The 11,975-nt window shown below is 35.1% G+C and overlaps 1 protein-coding gene across 1 annotated transcript; it reads right to left on the reverse strand.

Annotated features, from left to right (window-relative positions):
* Positions 1–2,506: 2,506 nt before the first annotated feature.
* Positions 2,507–3,851, reverse strand: LOC147821448 (olfactory receptor 7G1-like). Its single transcript, XM_087199952.1, has 2 exons — positions 2,940–3,851; positions 2,507–2,575 (listed from the first exon to the last, which is right to left on the reverse strand). Exons 1-2 carry the CDS (start codon positions 3,849–3,851, stop codon positions 2,507–2,509), a joined length of 981 nt encoding a protein of 326 aa, XP_087056078.1.
* Positions 3,852–11,975: the final 8,124 nt, after the last annotated feature.

The following is an 11,975-nucleotide window of genomic DNA, read 5'->3' on the forward strand; positions in this document are numbered from 1 at the left end:
CAGAGGTGGCAAACATTTTAGAGATGAGTATCCAAACTACAAATCAAAACCTTCTTCTTTTTTGAAAAGTGACAGCAGTGAAATTGAACCTGAATACTGAGGTTTTAGTTTAGGGAAAAAAAAACTCATACATTAATATTTTTTGTGTTGAAAGAAAAGCAAATGACATGTATGCTATAGGTTGCCACCATTTCCCTAGACTAATGATTTTGGACATGAAATATCTGAAAGTTTCAGAGAAGCCTCAATGGAAGAAATGAGAATTAAATTTTGCCTTGGTGGATCAATTTCTAATGTTCTCTTTAGCAATGATCAGCAAAAGATGCCCAATAAAATGTAAGAGTTGAGACAGGACTCATGACTGGTGAGGGCAACAGTGAGCTTGCTAGATAAGAAATCAGACCAAAGCTTTGTTGGATTGGCCCTGGAAAGATGCGGGGAGAGAAGAATTGATTAGATCTCCTTAGAGGTTTTTTTTTAATAAAAGAAGAGAAATTACAAGATAAGTAAGTGAAAAAAGTAAATGGGTTTTTCCAGAGGCTTATCATACACTAGGCAAGCGAGAGTGGGTTCTATGCACAATCAGCTTGAAATTTATCAGCTCAAAAAGAAAAAAAAATGAATGTCTTCAGCACTTTAGAAAGATACCTAGCAGGGAAATATTTGGGTAACACTCATGTTTATAGCTCCACAATCAATAATAACTCACTCATGGAAGCAGCTTATGTGTTTGTCAACAGATGAAATGAGAAAGAAAATGTGCTATTTATACGCAATGGAGCAATACTCTGCCATAAAGAAAGATAAATATGAGTCTTTGTAAGAAAATGCATGCACCTTGGGACCATAATATTTAGGGAAATAAATCAGACACATGAGCTTAAATATAATATGGTTCTTCTTATATGAAAAACTCAAAGTATGGATAAAGAGCAAAATCAATGATAAACAATAGAATGTAGGGAGATAGGTATTTGTCACAGGGGAATGGGGTCGAGAAATAGAGTCATAGGCAGGGAGAGGAGATGAAAAATGAATCAAGATATGTTGTGTACATGCACCAATTCCACAAAAAGTAGGAAAACATCATGTACTGAAAATATTATGTACTACAGACAGGTACTAATAAAAAGAGTATAAAGAAGCAGTTTAGTGTAATAAAGTGTACAGGCATACATAAAATTATTAAGGTCTTACAAAATAAATGTTCTGAGACAAATATATACAATATGGTCAATCAACAAGTGGTTACAACAATTTCATTTTTCTCTACTTTTGCTGTCTTCTAAGACTATGTGAAATTACATTAAAAATCTGCCCACATCAAAAAAAGTATTTTCTCTGCAGAAATCCTTTATTGAATAAGTAAAATCCATTTTCTTACAATGTTGTTTTATATTCAAAAGTGAAACACATAAGATATGAAAGTGTCACTTTTATGGCCACTATTCAATTTATGACACAGTCATATTTTCTGAGGCAGTGTCTCACCATGTACTCCAGACTGGCCTCAAAGTCACTATGTAGCCCAGGCTTGCCTTGAACTTGTAGCAATTCTCCTGATTCAGCCTCCCAAGTGCTGCAATTACAGGCATGTACCACCATCCCCAGCTGACAAAGTCATATTCTTGATGATCCCAGAAAGAGGTCACCTGTCAATGCACCATGATAAGATAAAATAGATGCATCTGCTGCAACTGCCTGGTGACTGAGAAGAAATTATTTTAAAAGTGCCTCATATGGGACTGAATGAAGTCCTAATCCTAGAAACATTGCATTCTCAACTTTTGAAATCTTGCAGTGACGGATAATCCTCTCTGTGGTCTGAGAACATTAGAATTTGGATTTCTTTTTCTTATGAGAAGTGAAAGGATCTGCAGTGAAGAAACCCAATAAAATTAAACAATCTTGAGCCACTGAATATATTTTTATTTTGCTTTATTTTTTATTAGTAAGTACATATCTGTTATACGTATTGATCACATTCATCATAGGGAAATTTTACCTGTACATTATATATATATATATATATATATATATGTACCGGGGATCGAACTCAGGTCCTTGCGCTTGCACAGCAGGCGGCGAAACCACTGAGCTAAATCCCTGGTCCTACATAATATATCTTAATTCTTCTTTTCTTATTCTCCTTTCCACCCTTCAACTCTTCCTCCTCTCCCTATTTCCAAAAGTTTTGCTTTCATCCATTCATTTTTTTCCCCTTTCTTCCCTTCACTCTCTTCCTCCCTCATTCCCCTTTCCATTTGAGCATGTTCCTACTACTTCCTGATATCTATCCTCCATTATCCTCCTTATTTATCCTTTCAGTTTCTGAAACAAAAGAAAAAATTCTATATTTAAATTTGAGCCACTGAATTTCCTAACACATGAATCTTATAAATAATGAAAGTGAATGGGGCAGATAATAGTTTGACTTCAGGAGGAAATGGTTTCCCAGAGAATGTCACAGTAGCGTCTTAATCAGGCATGAATGCCAGCTGAAGCCTCATGTAGGTCTAGTTCTAGCAGTGCAATGCAATCCACGTGGCCTTAACTGTGAGATCAGACTGAAGAGGTTTACAGGTGTGACTATAGATTCACTGAAAACTTTATCTGCCATATTCAGTTTCTACAACTAGCCTTCATCTGAGGTTGAGATCTAAAGTATCACAAAACAAGAGCCTCATGCATGCTCTTCTTATTGTGGTCAGAGCAAGATATGGAACTCAAGAAATTTAAAACACTCATCAACATCACAGAACTAGATAAAAAGGAAAAATGGGTTACAAGTAGAAGCATATTTAGCTATCATCATTTTGGTCAAAGTTGACAATGGAAAATAAGACATTTGGCTCACCTGTGTTCCTAACACTTTTATTCATACTAGCAACCTAAGCCAAAAGCCAATGATAAAACTAGAGAACAGGTATTCATGTGATGAGCTTCTTCAAAGCAACTTTCATTTCTCTGTTCCTCAAACTGTAGATAAATGGGTTCAGCATTTGTGGGACCACAATGTACATCATTGAAACCACAGCATTCTTAATGGGAGAGTCTGCAACTGTAGAACTCATGTGCACTGTAAAAGCTGTTCCATAGAACAAGGAAACCACTGAGAGATGAGACCCACAGGTGGAAAAAGCTTTATATCTTCCCCCCACTGAAGAGATACTTAAAATACAGGAGACAATTTGGATATAAGAGAAAGTAATCCCAAAGACAGAAACACCACCAAATAGACTAGCTACTAAATATATTAAAAAGTTATCTGTGAAGGTATCAGAACAGGTAAGCTTGATGACCTGAGCAAGTTCACAGAATAAGTGAGGGATTTCCAGGTCTGTGCAGAAGGACAGCTGCAGTGCCATCAGAGTGTGGAGCAGGGCATGCACTGTGCTAATGAGCAAGGAGAGCAGAACCAACAGGATACAGAAGTAGGGGGTCAGATTGACCTTGTACCTCAGGGGGTGACAAATGGCCACATAGCAGTCATAGACCATTACTGCAAGGAGACAATTTTCCAAACCAACCAAAATCAAGGCCACACTCATCTGAGAAAGGCAGGCTGTGTAGGTGATGCTCTGATCCTGTGTTTGGTTATTCACCAGCATATTTGGGACAGTGGTTGTGCTTAAACAGATGTCATGAAGGGACAGGGTGGAGAGGAAGAAGTACATGGGAGTGTGGAGGTGGGAGTCAGAACTGACAGCCAGAATGATGAGCAGGTTTCCCAGGATGGTGACCAGGTAGATAACTAGGAACAGGATGAGGATGAGGAGCTGCAGTTGTGGATCATTTGTAAATCCCAGAAGTATGAATTCTAATGTTGCTGTTTTGGTTTGGAACTCCATATTGTTTGTTAATATATATGAAATATGGGGTAAAAATAAAATGAAACAAATGTTTTCTGGATAGGAAGCACCAGGAGCATATCTTGAGGAGTGAGAGTAATGAAACATTTTGATACCATTCCAGAAGTATATTTGAAAAGTTGTAGGAATTTAAATCAAGAGTCTGTTTTCATGAGAAGTGTAGATGAATTTGACATTTCTAAAGTTTTGCAAAAAGTGCCTGAAAATTTGAAAGTTAAAAGGCAAAGTAAATTATAACAGGAAACAGAGAAATAGTTTGCAAAAGAGAAGGAAACAAAGAGATGAGTGGGGAAGAAGAAGGAGGGGAGGAAGGGGATTAGAAAAGAGAACTGAAGTGTGTTAGCACATATACCAACTCTCTGTGATGAATGCAATCATTGCATACTGAAACCACATACTACTAAAGATAAAACATCCGAACCCTGAGCTGAAATAAACTTCTTTTTAAAAATATAACTCAGTGAAGGAGAAAATTTCTTACCGACACTGGAACCCATGTGAACATTCAGATATTTTCTCTGCTTACTCTGCTCCTTCATATCTCCCCTCTCTTTTTCTCTGATTTCTATTTCCATTTCCTTAATTGGACTGGAGCACTTTTCACAAATTATGAAGTAATGAGCATATAACAAAAATAAGGCAGTCATGGGTTTTCCTTCAGAATTAGTACATGCTGTCAAACAACAAAATAATCAGAATGAATGCATCAAATATATCTTCTAGAGTAGTGGTCTCTACGATATGCCTTAGTATCATCTGAGGGGCTTATCAAATTACAGTCAGTTGAGCTCATTCTCTAGCCCCATGGACTCATGAGGAGATGTTTGGAACACAAAGTCACAGTGTTTGGCTCAGAACTCAGAATATCTGACTATTGTGTTGACTTTCTTAATCTCTGGTAAGTCCTCTGAGTATAGTGCTAATGTCCTTGAAAGATCTGTTGAAATTTTAAAATTTCTTTCATAGTTGCAATACTTTCTTCCAGAACAAAGAGATAACTTATCTTTGCTTTCAAGTTATGTTCTCACCTGGCCATTCAATTCATCATAGCAGTGGAAGAACATCCATGCAGTGAAAAAAGTAAAGACTAGAACACTGTACCTTGGAGCTTACAGTTTATAAGACTCTCTCTTTGGAAATCAAGCAACTGCTTTAGCAATGAATTCTAAAGGAAGCTGTGTGTAATATGTTGATAACATTCTCTGTCTTGCCCTAATGGCAATTCTTCGCTTAATGTGGTAGGTAGCATATTGTTAAATTAAGTAAACAGGAAAACAAATAATAGCTAAGTGAGGGGGCAAAAATGCACAAGCTACTATAAAAACATGGAAATGAAAGCATTTTTAAAAAACTTTTCGGATGACAGAGACTCACAGGAGAACACAGACTTTGATAAACAGAGATCCTAACAGGAGTGCCCTGGAGAATAATGGTGTTGCTCTCATGGGGAGGCAGAAGCTGAGATGTCAGTAACTGTCATTTCGTGCAATGCTGAGCTTGAACAGTATGAATTTAACCCAACCCCATGTACTAGCTTATTGAGTGGAAACAATATTCAACTCCATGAGAGGCCTGTAGACCTTATTTGGTTAATTGTATCTGCCTGATGTCTGTGTTCTTTAGCTGTAGTGTAATAATCACTTCCCGATGTATACTTCTCAGATTATTGCACTATATATTTTAAATATAAAACATATTTTTAAAATTATTCCACAATAAATTTGAAGGAGAAATATCAGCAAGCACAGTGCTGGTCATGGGAGAATCTCATACTGAGTTTACCCATCCTGTTGGTGTGTTTGTTTGTGTGTATGTGTGAGTGTGTGTGTGTGTGTGTGAGGGTGTGTGTGTGTGATTGTGTGTGTCTCTTCCATGAGCAACAGCTTCTGGCAATTTTCACCACTCAGAAAGATTTGATGCATTTGGGCAGTTGAGTCAAGTGAAACAAAAGAGAGAATGTATAATGATGAAGAAAATTGTAAGGAATAGTTTCTGTGCTGAATCTATCTAGAAATATTAGTTATCAAGGAAATAAAGGAAGGAAAGCAACATCAGTGATATTGACATTCATTTGGCTTGGATATACACTAACACAGTAATGAAAATCAATAGCGTATGTGCATGAATCACAAAAGTTATGAATACATAAGGTAAGAGATGTTTACATGGAAAAACCTACACTACTGGAAAATTTTAAGTATTTTTAGGCCTGCATATATATATATATATATATATATATATATATATAATTTTATTATGGATTATGCCTCCAATAAGATAAACTATAGGGTATCAAGAAAGACTGGCTACCAAACTATAAAATTCATATATGTTACCAGGCTTATTAAATGTATTCTTATTGCAAGAAATGACAAATCTTTATTTGGAGAGCCCAACTTCAAGTATTTCAATATTTTGATGTTTTTACATTCCCAGAGAACTTACTGTACTACATTGATTTAAATAACTCTCCCACAATTTGTATCATGTTTATACTATTTCTCAAATTTGTTTTTATTAAACTGAAATGTATTCAATTTTTTTGCATTTTAAAGTTTTATATAAACATAGAACTGAACTGAATATGCTACTTATAATTGGTATCCTTTTAAATTTATTTCTTATTCATATTAGTATGCAGTGGTTCCTTTGTATTAATTAATTGTTTCTGGGAGAAGCGAAGAGTACCAAATACAGCAAGTACCAAACAAATTGTTTTGCCTGAGAAAGGTATCAAATCATTAGGAAAGTTGTAGCTTTAATGCTGGATACCAAGTCACAAGTACCAGGACAAAGTATTTGCATCAAAATCCATCAAGCATAAATTTTGAGGAGTTTCAAGACAATCGACTTCCATGAGATAACTATATTTAGTTCTCTATCATGAATTTTAATTAGAAGAATATACCACTACATGTTCTCTTTATTTTTATCTCACCCTTCTCTAGCTGGTAGGTGTTATGGTTACTGGCTTTTAATTTTGATTATATACAATGTAGAGCTATGCATGGGGGACACTACCATATTCAAGACAGCATGCCCAGGAAAGGCAAGAAGTCTGGGAAGGAGATATCAGGTGGTGAGTTCTGTATGCTTTTATTTTATTTATTCATTCAAAAAGACTTGCAAAAGACATAAGCAAATATCAACACAGTTAATTTTGGAAAGACATAGTTGGTTATGTATTGTTATTGTTAGTCACATGAACCCTGCTGCTTCTCTTTAAAAATATTTAGTAGTTTTGGAAAACAAAACATGAAGCTGAGTATGCTGGATCTTGCCCATAATTCCAGCTACTTGTGATGCTCAGGGACAAGGATTAGATGTTTAAGACTACCACGGGCAATTTAGTGAAGTCCTGTCTCAAATTAAAATGAAGAAATTAATACAATAGGGAACAGAAAACTACCAGGCAATCCTCTCTGTATATTTATCTCTTTCTCCAGAGTTCTTACAGCCCCACACTGATAAGATAAACATTCTCTATACAGTGATGGCTCATATACCAGCAAAGGGAATAAGAAAGGGACAGATTGATATGGTCTCAATCCTGTTCCTCTTGAAATTTATATATTGTAAGCTTAATCCTCAATACAGCAAATATAACCACAGTGGGGATGGCTCTAAGAAAGCATAATTAATTTAGAATGTGGTCTTCAGAGTGAGTCCCAAGCAAATGTGACTGGAACCCTTGTAAAAAGTGAAAGTTAGGACTCCTTCCTCCAGTTGAAAGACCACAAGAAGACACAGGGAAAAGACAGCCATCTTACACACCAAGGAGAGAGGCCTCAGAAGAAATAACCATGATCATTTGCATTCTAAATTCTAGAACTGGAAGAAAACATTCCTGTTATTCATCTACCCAGTCTATGGTACTTTGTTAGAGCAACTGTGGAAGGCACCTGGATAAAACACTCTCTTCTTCATTGAACAAATAATTCAACCAATGTCAAAATATTATATGATGGCTATAATTTTGTGGAAAAGATTTCTACTCAGGAAAAAAAATTGGTCCTTGCTGCTAAAAAGAGCAAGCAGTTTCCCAGAAGAACAAAAGCTGTATGAATAGAATGCAAAATATAAATGAGATTGTGTCAAGAAGATGACAGACAGGCAGTAGACTCAGATAAAAAACTGTTTCTCATTATCTTATACTTGTGATTGCACCTGTTTCCCCTAAATGAAATTGAGGCAAATGCCTGCACTCAGGTCCAGATCAGTAACTCAGGTACTTTGGGTGACCAGGCTGGCTTCTTTGAAAATGATACTTAGCATCTCGCCTGTGGGAAATAGAATCTCTGATCCCAGGAAGGGCAAACACAGGGAATGGATTTGTCTGGATCAAGGATGATCATCTGGAAAGAAGGTAGAGCTTTTGTTGCATGAGCTGACAAGGTTTTTGGGTGAGGTTTCCCCTGGGCCTCTCCTAGTACCTCTACCCTGGGAATTCAATATCCAAAGCTTCTCATTAGGCCAGAAATATCACTAGCATTCTTATCCCAGGAGCACACATCCTTAAAGATCAACAATACAGAGGAAAGGAATTCAGAATGGCTGATTGTCTGAATTTTGAGGGCAAGTGTGTCTCATCCACATCTCTCCCCTGTTTCTGCTCACCACCATTTCACATACTTTACACCCATCTCACATTGACTTTGTAGATAAATTTTCACCTTTCATTTGAGCTCTATTTCATCAATTCAGGAAGCCTAATTGAATTTAAGTGTGAAAATAGAGCATATAGATGTATACATAAGATAATTATGATCATAGATAAAATATAGTAAAATAGCCAAGATTCAGATATGTTTCTTCATAAGTGCAGTAATAGTTCTAGAGCCTTAATTTATGTTTACATATCTAGTATAAATATCTTAATATCTTTCCATTGATGACTGGTAACTTTACTTTAAAACAGAGTATTATTTCTCAATTAAAATGCGTAATTTTCCAATAATGTCACATTTCCTATAATGTTCACTTTTACTAACCTTAGGGCAGCATGAGCTAAATGTATGGCTTTATGTTTTAAATTTTGCTTTTAGTTCATGTACAAAATCACCAAAGGCAGTACAATGCAGATGTCTCTATTTCAAGAGTTTGGTTACATCTCAGTACTCATTGGTTCCTCTATATTAATGTACATTTTAAACCCCTTTATAATTGTTTTAATAATTTCATATTCTTCAATTCATTTCATGATTTGTTTCTCTATATATATTCTTAAGTATAACTTTCATGATATATTACTTAAAATCAATTTATGAGATGATGGCTTACTAAAGTCTTTCTTAATCATCTTCACACTATTAACTATCAAAATACATGAATAATAGATAAAAGTAAAAAACACCATAATAGATAAAAGTAAAAAACACCAATGGCATTACAAAACAGAAGGGTAAAGTTCTCCAGGTATCAAAATAGAACTCAGATATTACAAGATGAATGGTCAAAAGCTATAGTGCACTGCAGACTTATTGCCATGAGAAAAAATGTACTTATTTTTCCAGCCAAGACTCAATGTTTTTGGAGGATATTGTTTGCTATGGACAGAGATTGAGCTTCTGTATTTGAGAAATATGAGTGAACTGGAGAGTTGAGTGCTCTCTAGCCCCAGTGCTATGGAACTGGACAATTGAGTTTTAGAAATCCCTCAAAGTAAGAATCCAATGGAGCTCATTGTTGCTTTGGTGGGTGGATTTTTAATGTTTTCCTTATGAATAAACAGCATGTGCTGGTTAGCACAATACAGGAGAGGAGACCTGAGGGCTGATTGATGAAGACAACTGTGAACCTGTAGGATGCAAAATCAGATCAAACTGTGTTTGGACGAACTTCAGAAAAATATGGGAGGAGAATTCAAGAAAGTGAGTATAGAGATCCCTCTGAGGTGTTTTCATATAAAGAGAAAATGCAAGTGATAGTGTATCTAAGAGGAATAGGAAATTCTGATCGTGAAAAAAGATGATTTTTTAAAAGAAATATGGCCACTGCTCTACAAGAGTGAATTGCTTCTTGCAGAAGTATTGACCTACCTAACTACATACAATTCAACATATATCTCTCTAAAAAAGAATAAATAAATAAATAAACTAGATATGGTGGTAGACATGAGTAATTTCAAGTACAATGGAGAATGTGGTGAAAAGATTAGTAAGTATGAGGCTACCCTGGGCAAATCAAAAAGATTCTTCACAAATTATAAATGGCTAAGAATATGTTGTATCAGTAAAACATTTTCCTAATATATGGGATTCCTTGAATGCAAGGTCAATAACAAAAATAAATAAATGAATGAATAAAAATCATCTTGAATCCATGAAATACTTTAAAGTCATTAGTTATAAACACATTCACTGCAAAAATGGACTGAAACAGTTTCATATACACGTTTTGACAACCACTCTTTGTTATTTATAAGATTAAAGGAAATTTTTCAAAATAGGAAAGGAATATTATATAAAATGATTTTTTCTTTTTGTAGTTATTAATTTCCTTGGTACATTTTATATGTATGATCACATTCATCATAAGGGATTTGTACCTGCATATGATATATCTCAATTCTTCTTTTTTCACAATCCCCTCTGTGGGGGGTCACACCATTGATTTGCCCAAAACAGGCTGCAGGCTGTAAAGAGTTACACCACAATTCCCATGTTTTAAAAAGTGAGTCCAACTGAAGCCTACCTGATTCATAGGGGCATTGTGTATGGCCTGTGGGTCAATATCAGCCCCTCCATCAATGGCCATGACAGAGGCAAAAGAAAATGAACTGTAGGGCTGGAGATTTAGCTCAGTGGTTTCACCGCCTGCTGCAGAAGAGCAAGGATCTGAGTTCAATCCCCAGTACCAAAAAAAAAAAAAAAAAAAGGACTCCGAAGCTATGGGGCTATATATATATACACAAAGGGCTGCTCTAAAAATTACATAAAACCATTAGGAATTAATAAAAATTGTAAGAATCTTGAAGAATTATTATGAACACATATTTCATACCAGAAAATCGCCTATAATATATGAAATGATTCTAAATCTCCTAAGAGAATTATAAATTAATTAAATACTATTTTATAACTTACATTATCAGAATAATGGTAAATATTTAGAATATCTAATGGAATTGCAAAATTTTCAAAAATTTAGAAAATTTCTCACTATCCAAAAGTAAAACATTAATGTCCTATAACCAGTAATTCTATCCCATATTTATGACTCTTATTTTCTCCAGATAACAAGGAAGAGCACATTCAATCAACTTTATTCACAAACCAGTAAAAAGTAGATACCAATATTTTATCAACATCTGAAACTCATGTTATTTTTAATGTCATAATATGTAACAAAAATATGGAGCTTGAAAATGAATGAATTACTACAGTACAACCAAAACATGATGAAGTTTGAAGCATAAGTTAAGGGTAACATTAAAACATGGAATTCTTTTATTAAATTTAAACATTAACAAGAACAAGGGAAATGTAGATTGGTGTTAAAAAAAAAAAAATAGAGTCCTATTGAAATGACCAGGCAAAATAATCAAATACTGGCAATTAAATACTTGCTACATCAATCCCATTTCCCCCACCATGGTTACAATGTTTTGTTTTTTTTTCTTTGACTTCTTATTTTCTGTCTGGCTTATAAAAAAACATGGTGTTACACATAATAGTCACTCAAATCAGCAAAATTTTCCTCCCTCTCAAATCCCCTTTTCTCAAGGAAGTAACATTCACACATTTTTTACAAGTTAACCACAAATTAGTGGGAGGGGATCTGGATGTATCTGCAAGGTCATCATTCAATCCAATACAGAGATTCAGTTTGGTTGATCCATGGAAAAGTTACTTATCATTTGACCCAAACCAAGGCTATCATTTTGTGTCTATGGAATCATGGTCAGATACAACACCTGATTTTGGTGCTACTGCCAAGTGCACTGGGTAAGAAATGGTCCTAGGAATAGGTCACCTAATGGAGCACTGCTGATGAGAACACTACTCAGTTCTGATAGTCTTTCTCCTCATGTGTTCTAAAAAATGGTTCCTTTCTTTATAGTTAAAATGTAAAACTTTAGATTTTTTTTCTGTGCTAGGGCTT

This window comes from Heterocephalus glaber, unplaced genomic scaffold (genome assembly GCF_053883595.1).
Source record: "Heterocephalus glaber isolate CG9 unplaced genomic scaffold, H.glaber_assembly_v1.0 deba00001733, whole genome shotgun sequence".
NCBI classification, from domain to species: Eukaryota; Metazoa; Chordata; class Mammalia; order Rodentia; family Bathyergidae; genus Heterocephalus; species Heterocephalus glaber.

Bases quoted from the DNA above. Each gene is read 5' to 3' on its own strand.
- LOC147821448 (XM_087199952.1), bottom strand. From the start codon at position 3,851: ATGGAGTTCCAAACCAAAACAGCAACATTAGAATTCATACTTCTGGGA. The intron at 2,576-2,939 runs ATCACATGAATA...ACACCTGTAAAC, and splicing joins AAGTTGCTTTGAAGAAGCTC to CTCTTCAGTCTGATCTCACA.